Below are 16,734 nucleotides of genomic sequence, written 5' to 3' on the forward strand. Positions count from 1 at the left end.
AAGGGGGAGGGACGTTCGGCATGAAAGCGACGTCACACAGCGGCCGGCCAATAGAAGCGGAGGGGCGGAGATGAGCGGGATGTAAACATCCCGCCCATCTCCTTCCTTCTTCATTGCCGGCGGAACGCAAGTAAGCTGTGTTCATTGTTCCCGGGGTGTCACACGGAGCGATGTGTGCTGCCTCAGGAACGATGAACAACCGGCGCGCAGAAGGACGATCGTTTTTTTTTTTTTAAAATGAGCGACGTGTCAACGAGCAACGATAAGGTGAGTATTTTTGCTCGTTCACCGTCGCTCGTAGCTGTCACACGCTACGATATGTCAAACGATGCCAGATGTGCATCACTAACGACGTGACCCCGCTGACATATCGTTTGATATATCGTAGCGTGTAACGGGCCCTTTAGAAGCAAAGGAGCACTATGTGATTATGGTAGTGTAAATGTGGCTGGAATATATTGCTGATGCCTTGTTGCATTTTCAGTGCCCCCTGGTGAAGCAGAGTTTCCTATAATAGCTTGCAGACTCTATTTGCAGAGCTTGTTAGTGCCAGAACAGCAGAGACCCTATTATAAAAATGACACTCGTTGTGGAATTCATCTAGGTAATCTAGGTTTGTATTGAGGATTTTGACTCAATGGATAATTTCCAGAAACAAACTCAATTGATGTGGCAGAATGAAATTGCAAATATACTAATATTGCATCCTATACATTGCAGTGGCCCCAAAAGTTGCGTTGGCCCATGCATTCCAGTGCCCCAATGTATTGTAGTATGCTATACTTTGCAGTGTCTCTTGTTTTGTAGTGCCAACATATATTGCAGGTACCCCAATACGTTGCATTGCCCCATTTCATTGTAGTGCCCCATACATTGTAGTGCCCTATTCATTGTTGTGCCCATTACATTGACATATCTCTATATGCTGTAGTGTCCCTTACTTTGTAATGCCCCCATACACTGTAGTGTCCCATACATTGAAATGACCCAATACATTGTAGTCCCCAATACATTGTAGTGCCCAACACATTGTAGTATCCCATATACTGTAGTGTCCCATACATTGTAGGACCACCATTCACTGTCATGCCCCCATACACATAGTAATACCCAATGCATTAAAGTTCCGCCATACTGTATATGGGGATAACTTTCCATCTGTTTCTCTTACACAGAATGAATATTTTGGGCAGATCTCTATCGGTTCTCCTCCGCAAGAGTTCTTCGTGGTGTTTGATACTGGATCAGCCAATTTGTGGGTACCCTCTGCCTCCTGCTCCAGTACAGCTTGCTGTAAGTCAGTCTTTAAGTATTTATTTTCTTTGGTTATCAAGATAAAGGGATTTTATAGTAGATAAACTGATTGGGATAATCACACATCGCAGAATGGTGCAGCGCTACATAAAGGGATCACAAGGGCCGGAGGTGCCATAGAAAAAGCTCATGAGGCACAATATAAGGCTCTGTGCCCACGTGTGCGCATTGCACCGCAGCGTAACTGCATGCGTCCTATGAAGATTGTGCATAATCCATGTGTGACTACGCCCTAGCCTATCAGGTGGTCACAGGGTATTGTGCAATCTGCTCTTCTGCACAGTACCCACCCTCCTTGGTTACTGTCTACACTGACTATGGTATAATAATGTGACGCGCTGGCCTATCAGGTGGTCACAGGGTATTGTACAATCTGCCCTTCTGCACAGTATCCATCCTCCTTGGTTACTGTCTACACTGACTATGGTATAATAATGTGACGCGCTGGCCTATCAGGTGGTCACAGGGTATTGTGCAATCTGCCTTTCTGCACAGTATCCACCCTCCTTGGTTACTGTCTACACTGACTATGGTATAATAATGTGACGCGCTGGCCTATCAGGTGGTCACAGGGTATTGTGCAATCTGCTCTTCTGCACAGTATCCATCCTCCTTGGCTACTGTCTACACTGACTATGGTATAATAATGTGACGCGCTGGCCTATCAGGTGGTCACAGGGTATTGTGCAATCTGCTCTTCTGCACAGTATCCACCCTCCTTGGTTACTGTCTACACTGACTATGGTATAATAATGTGACGCGCTGGCCTATCAGGTGGTCACAGGGTATTGTGCAATCTGCCCTTCTGCACAGTATCCACCCTCCTTGGTTACTGTCTACACTGACTATGGTATAATAATGTGACGTGCTGGCCTATCAGGTGGTCACAGGGTATTGTGCAATCTGCCCTTCTGCACAGTATCCACCCTCCTTGGTTACTGTCTACACTGACTATGGTATAATAATGTGACGCGCTGGCCTATCAGGTGGTCACAGGGTATTGTGCAATCTGCTCTTCTGCACAGTATCCACCCTCCTTGGCTACTGTCTACACTGACTATGGTATAATAATGTGACGCGCTGGCCTATCAGGTGGTCACAGGGTATTGTGCAATCTGCTCTTCTGCACAGTACCCATCCTCCTTGGTTACTGTCTACACTGACTATGGTATAATAATGTGACGCGCTGGCCTATCAGGTGGTCACAGGGTATTGTGCAATCTGCTCTTCTGCACAGTATCCATCCTCCTTGGTTACTGTCTACACTGACTATGGTATAATAATGTGACGCCCTGGCCTATCAGGTCGTCACAGGGTATTGTGCAATCTGCTCTTCTGCACAGTATCCACCCTCCTTGGTTACTGTCTACACTGACTATGGTATAATAATGTGACGCGCTGGCCTATCAGGTGGTCACAGGGTATTGTGCAATCTGCTCTTCTGCACAGTATCCATCCTCCTTGGCTACTGTCTACACTGACTATGGTATAATAATGTGACACGCTGGCCTATCAGGTGGTCACAGGGTATTGTGCAATCTGCCCTTCTGCACAGTATCCACCCTCCTTGGTTACGGGTCCTGGTCCTTTGATGTTGCTAACAGCTTAACCAATCAAAATCCTAGAAACACTTTACACTTTACCCACCAGACACACCATTGGGGGCCCTGAAGGGAATAGGGCCACCCACATGGGGGGTTAGTAAGGGGAAAGTGAAGAAAGTGACAGTTGAGCAAGAGTTGAGCAAAGGAGAGAAGAGGGAAGAGGTGACTCTCTGAGAGGGAGAGGTCACCGGCAGGGAGCAGGGCTCCTGTAGTTACTAGGTGGCAGACGGTCTGGGCCTGATGGGAGCTGGAACCCCGGTTGCAGGGGATTCTGTCAAGGGGCACGGAACTGCCGAGGAGGACAGCCGGCGGCCTTGAGCTATCACCGGGAAGGGGCCAGGGCACGACGGGGTACGTGTACCCTAGGCCAGAAAGTAGCTTCACGCATTCCGGTAAATTACCCGACGGGGTTGAAGACTTCAAGATTCATCCCTCACCCGCTCCAAAATCCGGGTACTAGCGCACCGATGGGATAGGACTTTCCCAATACAGTCCAAAGAAATCCTACGCGTGAACCCTGGAAGCAAGCTCACTCCGTTAGCCATACGGGTGAGCGGGACCCAAACAGTTTTATACCCGAGGGTCCAAATTGAGACAAAGGTGCCAAGAAAAGGGCCACAGGCTAACAGCAACACCAAGGGCACGGACCCAAGCGTGCTCCCTACAAGCTGCAGTGGTGCTCAGAATTCTGGTTTACAAGCTGTCGGTGTTGTTATTCTTGGACTGAGTGAGTGCACTGAAAACCCCCAACGGCACCCAAGCATCCAACGGGCCCCGGGATACAAACCTCACGGAAGGGTTAAACATCCGGATGCCACACCACCGTCACCGGGCTCCCCAACAACACCGGTGGTCCCTCACATTACCACACACCGTGGGTGGCGTCACAAACTTACCTACCCCTTTGTACATATTCCCCCCTCCTCCTTCAATTCGAGTGTCCGCGTGGACCCCCCGGATCCAAAGACCCCTCAAGCCACCCCTGCTCCGGATCCGAGCGGCTCGGCCGCTGACGTGGGGGCGGTACCCATGTGCACGTTGTGTTTTAGAACGCAGCGATTTGCATGCTGCCAAATCACTGCGTTCTAAAAAGCAACATGTCCCTTATTCCGTGCGCTTTGGATGCAGGTCCCGCTCTGTCTATGGTGGGGGCTGCATCCAGAACGCATGAAATCGGCTTTTTCATTGCATTCATTACGTAGTGTTTCTGCAGTGATTTGAAGCGCACAGGTACTGTTCAAATCACTGCAGAAATTTCTGCGGGGACACAACGCAACGTGGGCACATAGCCTAATGCCGGCATCACACGGTACGATATATCGAGTGATATGTCGGCGGGGTCACGTCGTTAGTGACGCACATCCGGCATCGTTTGATATATCGTAGCGTGTGACAGCTACGAGCGACTGTGAACGAGCAAAAATACTCACCTTATCGTTGCTCGTTGACACGTCGCTCATTTTCAAAAAGTCGTTTCTTCTTCTGCGCGCCGGTTGTTCATCGTTCCCGAGGCAGCACACATCGCTCTGTGTGACACCCCGGGAACGATGAACTGCAGCTTACCTGCGTCCACTGGCAATGCGGAAGGAAGGAGGTGGGTGGGATGTTTACGTCCCGCTCATCTCTGCCCCTCCGTTTCTATTGGCCGACCGCCGTGTGATGTTGCAGTGACGCCGAATGTCCTACCCCCTTCAGGAAGTGGATGTTCGCCGCCCACAGCGAGGTCATCCGGGAGGTAAGTGCGTGTGACAGGGGGTTAACGACTTTGTACGACATGTGCAACGAATTGCCCGTGACGCACAAACGATGGGGGCGGGTACGATCGCTCGTGCGTGTGATCGCACAATAGATCGTACCGTGTGACGCCCGCATAACTCTACGGAAAGGCCGTCATGAGATCTAACGCATTATATTGGGGTGATCACGGCAGGCAGTATGGCACTATAGAGGAGTGATTATGAAGCCTAACACAGTACTATAGAAGGGCAATTGTAAGGGCCGCCATATTGTTATAGATAGGCAATCCTGAGGACTAGCATAGTGCTATAGAGAGGCAATAACGATGACCGGCACAGCTTTAAAGAGGAGCTACCACGAGGACCGGCACAGCATTATAGAGGGGCGATCACAAGGACTGTCACAGCATTATAGAGGGGTGATCACAAGGACTGTCACAGCATTATAGAGGGACTACCACGAGGACCGGCACACCATTATAGAGGGGCGATCACAAGGACTGTCACAGCATTATAGAGGGGTGATCACAAGGACTGTCACAGCATTATAGAGGGACTACCACAAGGACCGGCACACCATTATAGAGGGGCGATCACAAGGACTGTCACAGCATTATAGAGGGACTACCACGAGGACTGTCACAGCATTATAGAGGGGCGATCACGAGGACCGGCACAGCATTATAGAGGGACTACCACGAGGATTGTCATAGCATTATAGAGGGGAGATCACAAGGACTGGCACAGCATTATAGAGGGGTGATCACAAGGACTGTCACAGCATTATAGAGGGACTACCACGAGGACTGTCATAGCATTATAGAGGGGCAATCATGAGGACTGGCACAGCATTATAGAGGGGCTACCACAAGGACTGGCACAGCATTATATAGGGGCGATCACAAGGACTGTCACAGCATTATAGAGGGGCGATCATGAGGATTGTCATAGCATTATAGAGGGGAGATCACGAGGACTGTCACAGCATTATAGAAAGGCGATCACAAGGACTGTCACAGCATTATAGAGGGGCAATCACAAGGACTGTCACAGCATTATAGAGGGACTACCATGAGGACTGTCACAGCATTATAGAGGGACTACCACGAGGATTATCATAGCATTATAGAGGGGAGATCACAAGGACTGTCACAGCATTATAGAGGGACTACCATGAGGACTGTCACAGCATTATAGAGGGACTACCACGAGGACCGGCACACCATTATAGAGGGGCGATCACAAGGACGGTCACAGCATTATAGAGGGACTACCACGAGGATTGTCATAGAATTATAGATGGGAGATCACAAGGACTGGCACAGCATTATAGAGGGGTGATCACAAGGACTGTCACAGCATTATAGAGGGACTACCACGAGGACTGTCATAGCATTATAGAGGGGCAATCATGAGGACTGGCACAGCATTATAGAGGGGCAATCATGGGGATTGGCACAGCATTATAGAGGGGCAATCACGAGGACTGGCACAGCATTATAGAGGGGATATCATGGGGATTGGCACAGCATTATAGAGGGGAGATCATGGGGACTGGCACAGCATTATAGAGGGGCGATCACGGAAGGCAGTATGGCACTATAGAGGAGTGATTATGAAGCAACACAGTACAGTAAGGGCCGCCATATTGTTATAGATAGGCAATCCTGAGGACTAGCATAGTGCTATAGAGAGGCAATCATGATGACCGGCACAGCTTTAAAGAGGAGCTACCACGAGGAGTGGCACAGCATTATAGAGGGGAGATCATGGGGACTGGCACAGCATTATAGAGGGGCGATCATGGAAGGCAGTATGGCACTATAGAGGAGTGATTATGAAGCAACACAGTACAGTAAGGGCCGCCATATTGTTATAGATAGGCAATCCTGAGGACTAGCATAGTGCTATAGAGAGGCAATCATGATGACCGGCACAGCTTTAAAGAGGAGCTACCACGAGGAGTGGCACAGCATTATAGAGGGGCGATCACAAGGACTGTCACAGCATTATAGAGGGACTACCACGAGGACTGTCACAGCATTATAGAGGGGCGATCACAAGGACTGGCACTGCATTATAGAGGGGTGATCACAAGGACTGTCACAGCATTATAGAGGGGCGATCAAGAGGATTGGCACAGCATTATAGAGGGGCAATAACGAGGACTGGAACAGCATTATAGAGGGGCGATCACAAGGACTGGCACAGCATTATAGAGGGTCAATCACGATGACCGGCACAGCTTTAAAGAGGAGCTACCATGAGGACTGTCACAGCATTATAGAGGGGAGATCACGAGGACTGGCACAGCATTATAGCGGGGCAATCATGAGGACTGGCACAGCATTATAGAGGGACTACCACGAGGACTGTCACAGCATTATAGAGGGACTACCATGAGGACCGGCACAGCATTATAGAGGGACTACCACGAGGACTGTCACAGCATTATAGAGGGGAGATCACAAGGACTGTCACAGCATTATAGAGGGGCGATCACAAGGACTGGCACAGCATTATAGAGGGGCTACCACGAGGACTGTCAGAGCATTATAGAGGGACTACTACGAGGACTGTCACAGCATTATAGAGGGGCGATCACAAGGACTGGCACAGCATAATAGAGGGGCAATCATGAGGACTGGCACAGCATTATAGAGGGGAGATCACGAGGACTGTCAGAGCATTATAGAGGGACTACCATGAGGACTGTCACAGCATTATAGAGGGGAGAGCACAAGGACTGTCACAGCATTATAGAGGGGCGATCACAAGGACTGGCACAGCATTATAGAGGGGCAATCATGAGGACTGGCACAGCATTATAGAGGGGAGATCACGAGGACTGTCAGAGCATTATAGAGGGACTACCATGAGGACTGTCACAGCATTATAGAGGGGAGATCACAAGGACTGTCACAGCATTATAGAGGGGCAATCACAAGAACTGGCACAGCATTATAGAGGGGCAATCATGAGGACTGGCACAGCATTATAGAGGGGCTACCACAAGGACTGGCACAGCATTATATAGGGGCGATCACAAGGACTGTCACAGCATTATAGAGGGGCGATCATGAGGACTGGCACGGCATTATAGAGGGGCGATCACAAGGACTGGCACAGCTTTATATAGGGGCGATCACAAGAACTGGCACAGCATTATTCAGGGGCAATCATGAGGACTGGCACAGCATTATAGAGGGGCAATCATGAGGACTGGCACGGCATTATAGAGGGGCGATCACAAGAACTGGCACAGCATTATAGAGGGGAGATCACGAGGACTGTCACAGCATTATATAGGGGCGATCACAAGAACTGGCACAGCATTATAGAGGGGAGATCACGAGGACTTGCACAGCATTATAGAGGGGCTACTATGAGGACCGGCACAGCATTATAGAGGGGAGATCACGAGGACTGGCACAGCAATATAGAGGGGTGATCACGAGGACTGGCACAGCAATATAGAGGGGAAATCATGGGGATTGGCACAGCATTATAGAGGGGAGATCATGAGGACTAGCACAGCCTTATAGAGGGGAGATCACAAGGACTGGCACAGCATTTTAGAGGGGAAATCATGGGGATTGGCACAGCAATATAGAGGGGAGATCATGGGGATCGGCACAGGATTATTGAGTGGCAATAATTGGGATCGGCACAGCATTATAGAGGGAAGATCATGAGGACTGGCACAGCATTATAGAGGTGAGATCATGAGGACCTGCACAGCATTATAGAGGGGCGATCATGGGGACTGGCACAGCATTATAGAGGGGAGATCATGAGGCTTGGCACAGCATTATAGAGGGGAGATCATGAGGACTGGCACAGCATTATAGAGGGGAGATCATGAGGATCTGCACAGCATTATAGAGGGGCGATCATGGGGATTGGCACAGCATTATAGAGGGGCGATCATGGGGATTGGCACAGCATTATAGAGGGGAGATCATGGGGATTGGCACAGCATTATAGAGGGGAGATCATGAGGACCTGCACAGCATTATAGAGGGGCGATCATGGGGATTGGCACAGCATTATAGAGGGGAGTTCATGAGGACTGGCACAGCATTATAGAGGGGCGATCAGAAGGACTGACAGCATTATAGAGGGGAGATCATGAGGACTGGCAAAACATTATAGAGGGGAGATCATGAGGACCTGCACAGCATTATAGAGGGGCGATCATGGGGATTGGCACAGCATTATAGAGGGGAGATCATGAGGACTGGCACAGCATTATAGAGGGGAGATCATGAGGACCTGCACCGCATTATAGAGGGGCGATCATGGGGATTGGCACAGCATTATAGAGGGGCGATCATGGGGATTGGCACAGCATTATAGAGGGGAGATCATGGGGATTGGCACAGCATTATAGAGGGGAGATCATGAGGACCTGCACAGCATTATAGAGGGGCGATCATGGGGATTGGCACAGCATTATAGAGGGGAGTTCATGAGGACTGGCACAGCATTATAGAGGGGCAATGAGAAGGACTGACACAGCATTATAGAGGGGAGATCATGAGGACTGGCACAGCATTATAGAGGGGAGATCATGAGGACCTGCACAGCATTATAGAGGGGCGATCATGGGGATTGGCACAGCATTATAGAGGGGAGATCATGAGGACTGGCACAGCATTATAGAGGGGAGATCATGAGGACCTGCACCGCATTATAGAGGGGCGATCATGGGGATTGGCACAGCATTATAGAGGGGAGATCATGAGGACTGGCACAGCATTATAGAGGGGAGATCATGAGGACTGGCACAGAATTATAGAGGGGAGATCATGGGGATTGGCACAGCATTATAGAGGGGAGATCATGAGGACTGGGACAGCATTATAGAGGGGAGATCATGAGGACTGGCACAGCATTATAGAGGGGAGATCATGGGGATTGGCACAGCATTATAGAGGGGATATCATGGGGATTGGCACAGCATTATAGAGGGGAGATCATGAGGCCTGGCACAGCATTATAGAGGGGAGATCATGGGGATTGGCACAGCATTATAGAGGGGAGATCATGAGGACTGGCACAGCATTATAGAGGGGAGATCATGGGGATTGGCACAGCATTATAGAGAGGAGATCATGAGGACTGGCACAGCATTATAGAGGAAAGATCATGGGGATTGGCACAGCATTATAGAGGGGAGATCATGAGGACTAGCACAGCATTATAGAGGGGAGATCATGAGGACTGGCACAGCATTATAGAGGGGAGATCTTGGGGATTGGCACAGCATTATAGAGGGGAGATCATGAGGAGATCATGAGGCTTGGCACAGCATTATAGAGGGGAGATAATGGGGATTGGCACAGCAATATAGAGGGGAGATCATGAGGACTGGCACAGCATTATAGAGGGGAGATCATGGGGATTGGCACAGAATTATAGAGGGGAGATCATGGGGATTGGCACAGCATTATAGAGGGGGGATCATGAGGCCTGGCACAGCATTATAGAGGGGAGATCATGGGGATTGGCACAGCATTATAGAGGGGAGATCATGGGGATTGGCACAGCATTATAGAGGGGAGATCATGAGGCTTGGCACAGCATTATAGAGGGGAGATCATGAGGCTTGGCACAGCATTATAGAGGGGAGATCATGAGGCTTGGCACAGCATTATAGAGGGGAGATCATGGGGATTGGCACAGCATTATAGAGGGGAGATCATGAGGCTTGGCACAGCATTATAGAGGGGAGATCATGAGGCTTGGCACAGCATTATAGAGGGGAGATCATGAGGCTTGGCACAGCATTATAGAGAGGAGATAATGGGGACTGACACAGCATTATAGAGGGGAGATCATGAGGACTGGCACAGCATTATAGAGGGGAGATCATGAGGCCTGGCACAGCATTATAGAGGGGAGATCATGAGGACTGGCACAGCATTATAGAGGGGAGATCATGAGGACTAGCACAGCATTATAGAGGGGAGATCATGAGGACTGGCACAGCATTATAGAGGGGAGATCATGGGGATTGGCACAGCATTATAGAGGGGAGATCATGAGGCTTGGCACAGCATTATAGAGGGGAGATAATGGGGATTGGCACAGCAATATAGAGGGGAGATCATGAGGACTGGCACAGCATTATAGAGGGGAGATCATGGGGATTGGCACAGCATTATAGAGGGGAGATCATGGGGATTGGCACAGCATTATAGAGGGGAGATCATGAGGCCTGGCACAGCATTATAGAGGGGAGATCATGGGGATTGGCACAGCATTATAGAGGGGAGATCATGGGGATTGGCACAGCATTATAGAGGGGAGATCATGAGGCTTGGCACAGCATTATAGAGGGGAGATCATGAGGCTTGGCACAGCATTATAGAGGGGAGATCATGGGGATTGGCACAGCATTATAGAGGGGAGATCATGAGGCTTGGCACAGCATTATAGAGGGGAGATCATGAGGCTTGGCACAGCATTATAGAGAGGAGATAATGGGGACTGACACAGCACTATAGAGGGGAGATCATGAGGACTGGCACAGCATTATAGAGGGGAGATCATGAGGCCTGGCACAGCATTATAGAGGGGAGATCATGAGGACTGGCACAGCATTATAGAGGGGAGATCATGAGGACCTGCACAGCATTATAGAGGGGAGATCATGGGGATTGGCACAGCATTATAGAGAGGAGATAATGGGGACTGACACAGTATTATAGAGGGGAGATCATGAGGACTGGCACAGCATTATAGAGGGGAGATCATGAGGCCTGGCACAGCATTATAGAGGGGAGATCATGAGGACTGCCACAGCATTATAGAGGGGAGATCATGGGGATTGGCACAGCATTATAGAGGGGAGATCATGAGGACTGGCACAGAATTATAGAGGGGAGATCATGGGGATTGGCACAGCATTATAGAGGGGAGATCATGAGGACTGGGACAGCATTATAGAGGGGAGATCATGGGGATTGGCACAGCATTATAGAGGGGATATCATGGGGATTGGCACAGCATTATAGAGGGGAGATCATGAGGCCTGGCACAGCATTATAGAGGGGAGATCATGGGGATTGGCACAGCATTATAGAGGGGAGATCATGAGGACTAGCACAGCATTATAGAGGGGAGATCATGAGGACTGGCACAGCATTATAGAGGGGAGATCATGGGGATTGGCACAGCATTATAGAGAGGAGATAATGGGGACTGACACAGCATTATAGAGGGGAGATCATGAGGCCTGGCACAGCATTATAGAGGGGAGATAATGGGGACTGACACAGCATTATAGAGGGGAGATCATGGGGATTGGCACAGCATTATAGAGGGGAGATCATGAGGCTTGGCACAGCATTATAGAAGGGAGATCATGGGGATTGGCACAGCATTATAGAGGGGAGATCATGAGGCTTGGCACAGCATTATAGAGGGGAGATCATGAGGCTTGGCACAGCATTATAGAGAGGAGATAATGGGGACTGACACAGCATTATAGAGGGGAGATCATGAGGACTGGCACAGCATTATAGAGGGGAGATAATGGGGACTGACACAGCATTATAGAGGGGAGATCATGAGGACTGGCACAGCATTATAGAGGGGAGATCATGAGGCCTGGCACAGCATTATAGAGGGGAGATCATGAGGACTGGCACAGCATTATAGAGGGGAGATCATGAGGCCTGGCACAGCATTATAGAGGGGAGATCATGAGGACCTGCACAGCATTATAGAGGGGAGATTATGAGGACTGGCACAGCATTATAGAGGGGAGATCATGAGGCCTGGCACAGCATTAAAGAGGGGAGATCATGGGGATTGGCACAGCATTATAGAGAGGAGATAATGGGGACTGACACAGCATTATAGAGGGGAGATCATGAGGCCTGGCACAGCATTATAGAGGGGAGATCATGAGGACTGGCACAGCATTATAGAGGGGAGATCATGAGGACCTGCACAGCATTATAGAGGGGAGATTATGAGGACTGGCACAGCATTATAGAGGGGAGATCATGAGGCCTGGCACAGCATTAAAGAGGGGAGATCATGGGGATTGGCACAGCATTATAGAGAGGAGATAATGGGGACTGACACAGCATTATAGAGGGGAGATCATGAGGCCTGGCACAGCATTATAGAGGGGAGATCATGGGGATTGGCACAGCAATATAGAGGGGAGATCATGAGGACTGGCACAGCATTATAGAGGGGAGATAATGGGGATTGGCACAGCATTATAGAGGGGAGATGATGAGGCCTGGCACAGCATTATAGAGGGGAGATCATGAGGACTGGCACAGCATTATAGAGGGGAGATCATGAGGACTGGCACAGCATTATAGAGGGGAGATCATGGGGATTGGCACAGCATTATAGAGGGGAGATCATGAGGCTTGGCACAGCATTATAGAGGGGAGATCATGAGGCTTGGCACAGCATTATAGAGGGGAGATCATGGGGATTGGCACAGCATTATAGAGAGGAGATAATGGGGACTGACACAGCATTATAGAGGGGAGATCATGAGGCCTGGCACAGCATTATAGAGGGGAGATCATGGGGATTGGCACAGTATTATAGAGGGGAGATCATGGGGATTGGCACAGCATTATAGAGAGGAGATAATGGGGACTGACACAGCATTATAGAGGGGAGATCATGAGGCCTGGCACAGCATTATAGAGGGGAGATAATGGGGATTGGCACAGCATTATAGAGGGGAGATCATGAGGACTGGCACAGCATTATAGAGGGGAGATCATGAGGACTGGCACAGCATTATAGAGGGGAGATCATGGGGATTGGCACAGCATTATAGAGAGGAGATAATGGGGACTGACACAGCATTATAGAGGGGAGATCATGAGGCCTGGCACAGCATTATAGAGGGGAGATAATGGGGATTGGCACAGCATTATAGAGGGGAGATCATGAGGACTGGCACAGCATTATAGAGGGGAGATCATGAGGCCTGGCACAGCATTATAGAGGGGTGATCATGGGGATTGGCACAGCATTATAGAGGGGAGATCATGGGGATTGGCACAGCATTATAGAGAGGAGATAATGGGGACTGACACAGCATTATAGAGGGGAGATCATGAGGACCTGCACAGCATTATAGAGAGGAGATAATGGGGACTGACACAGCATTATAGAGGGGAGATCATGAGGCCTGGCACAGCATTATAGAGGGGAGATCATGGGGATTGGCACAGCATTATAGAGGGGAGATCATGAGGACTGGGACAGCATTATAGAGGGGAGATCATGGGGATTGGCACAGCATTATAGAGGGGAGATCATGGGGATTGGCACAGCATTATAGAGGGGAGATCATGAGGCCTGGCACAGCATTATAGAGGGGAGATCATGGGGATTGGCACAGCATTATAGAGGGGAGATCATGAGGACTAGCACAGCATTATAGAGGGGAGATCATGAGGACTGGCACAGCATTATAGAGGGGAGATCATGGGGATTGGCACAGCATTATAGAGAGGAGATAATGGGGACTGACACAGCATTATAGAGGGGAGACCATGAGGCCTGGCACAGCATTATAGAGGGGAGATAATGGGGATTGGCATAGCAATATAGAGGGGAGATCATGAGGACTGGCACAGCATTATAGAGGGGAGATCATGGGGATTGGCACAGCATTATAGAGGGGAGATCATGGGGATTGGCACAGCATTATAGAGGGGAGATCATGAGGCTTGGCACAGCATTATAGAGGGGAGATCATGAGGCTTGGCACAGCATTATAGAGGGGAGATCATGGGGATTGGCACAGCATTATAGAGGGGAGATCATGAGGCTTGGCACAGCATTATAGAGGGGAGATCATGAGGCTTGGCACAGCATTATAGAGAGGAGATAATGGGGACTGACACAGCATTATAGAGGGGAGATCATGAGGCCTGGCACAGCATTATAGAGGGGAGATCATGAGGCCTGGCACAGCATTATAGAGGGGAGATCATGAGGACTGGCACAGCATTATAGAGGGGAGATCATGAGGACTGGCACAGCATTATAGAGGGGAGATCATGAGGCCTGGCACAGCATTATAGAGGGGAGATTATGAGGACTGGCACAGCATTATAGAGGGGAGATCATGAGGCCTGGCACAGCATTATAGAGGGGAGATCATGGGGATTGGCACAGCATTATAGAGAGGAGATAATGGGGACTGACACAGCATTATAGAGGGGAGATCATGAGGCCTGGCACAGCATTATAGAGGGGAGATCATGGGGATTGGCACAGCAATATAGAGGGGAGATCATGAGGACTGGCACAGCATTATAGAGGGGAGATAATGGGGATTGGCACAGCATTATAGAGGGGAGATGATGAGGCCTGGCACAGCATTATAGAGGGGAGATCATGAGGACTGGCACAGCATTATAGAGGGGAGATCATGAGGACTGGCACAGCATTATAGAGGGGAGATCATGGGGATTGGCACAGCATTATAGAGCGGAGATCATGAGGACTGGCACAGCATTATAGAGGGGAGATCATGGGGATTGGCACAGCATTATAGAGGGGAGATCATGAGGCTTGGCACAGCATTATAGAGGGGAGATCATGAGGCTTGGCACAGCATTATAGAGGGGAGATCATGGGGATTGGCACAGCATTATAGAGAGGAGATAATGGGGACTGACACAGCATTATAGAGGGGAGATCATGAGGCCTGGCACAGCATTATAGAGGGGAGATAATGGGGATTGGCACAGCATTATAGAGGGGAGATCATGAGGACTGGCACAGCATTATAGAGGGGAGATCATGAGGACTGGAACAGCATTATAGAGGGGAGATCATGGGGATTGGCACAGCATTATAGAGAGGAGATAATGGGGACTGACACAGCATTATAGAGGGGAGATCATGAGGACTGGCACAGCATTATAGAGGGGAGATCATGAGGACTGGCACAGCATTATAGAGGGGAGATCATGAGGCCTGGCACAGCATTATAGAGGGGAGATAATGGGGATTGGCACAGCATTATAGAGGGGAGATCATGAAGACTGGCACAGCATTATAGAGGGGAGATCATGAGGCCTGGCACAGCATTATAGAGGGGTGATCATGGGGATTGGCACAGCATTATAGAGGGGAGATCATGGGGATTGGCACAGCATTATAGAGAGGAGATAATGGGGACTGACACAGCATTATAGAGGGGAGATCATGAGGACCTGCACAGCATTATAGAGAGGAGATAATGGGGACTGACACAGCATTATAGAGGGGAGATCATGAGGCCTGGCACAGCATTATAGAGGGGAGATCATGAGGCCTGGCACAGCATTATAGAGGGGAGATAATGGGGATTGGCACAGCATTATAGAGGGGAGATCATGAGGACTGGCACAGCATTATAGAGGGGAGATCATGGGGATTGGCACAGCATTATAGAGAGGAGATAATGGGGACTGACACAGCATTATAGAGGGGAGATCATGGGGACTGGCACAGCATTATAGAGGGGAGATCATGAGGCTTGGCACAGCATTATAGAGGGGAGATCATGAGGACTGGCACAGCATTATAGAGGGGAGATCATGGGGATTGGCACAGCATTATAGAGAGGAGATAATGGGGATTGGCACAGCATTATAGAGGGGAGATCATGAGGCCTGGCACAGCATTATAGAGGGGAGATCATGGGGATTGGCACAGCATTATAGAGAGGAGATCATGAGGACTGGCACAGCATTATAGAGGGGAGATCATGAGGCCTGGCACAGCATTATAGAGGGGAGATCATGGGGACTGACACAGCATTATAGAGGGGAGATCATGGGGACTGGCACAGCATTATAGAGGGGAGATCATGAGGCTTGGCACAGCATTATAGAGGGGAGATCATGAGGACTGGCACAGCATTATAGAGGGGAGATGATGAGGACTGACACAGCATTATAAAGGGGAGATAATGGGGACTGACACAGCATTACAGAGAGGAGATAATGGGGACTGGCACAGCATTACAGAGAGGAGATCATGAGGCCTGGCACAGCATTATAGAGGGGAGATCATGGGGATTGGCACAG

General features: G+C 49.7%; 1 protein-coding gene across 2 annotated transcripts in view; it reads left to right on the forward strand.

Moving 5' to 3' along the window:
* LOC142303719 (pepsin A-like) overlaps positions 1-16,734 on the forward strand; it is a 263,534-nt gene that overhangs the window by 136,171 nt on the left and 110,629 nt on the right. For both annotated transcript variants that reach the window (XM_075345372.1, XM_075345382.1), the window contains exon 3: positions 1,176-1,293. In XM_075345372.1, the coding sequence (XP_075201487.1) occupies positions 1,176-1,293 (118 nt within the window). The remainder of the gene's footprint in view (positions 1-1,175; positions 1,294-16,734) is intronic.

Source organism: Anomaloglossus baeobatrachus, chromosome 1 (assembly GCF_048569485.1).
Source record: "Anomaloglossus baeobatrachus isolate aAnoBae1 chromosome 1, aAnoBae1.hap1, whole genome shotgun sequence".
Lineage (NCBI taxonomy): Eukaryota > Metazoa > Chordata > Amphibia > Anura > Aromobatidae > Anomaloglossus > Anomaloglossus baeobatrachus.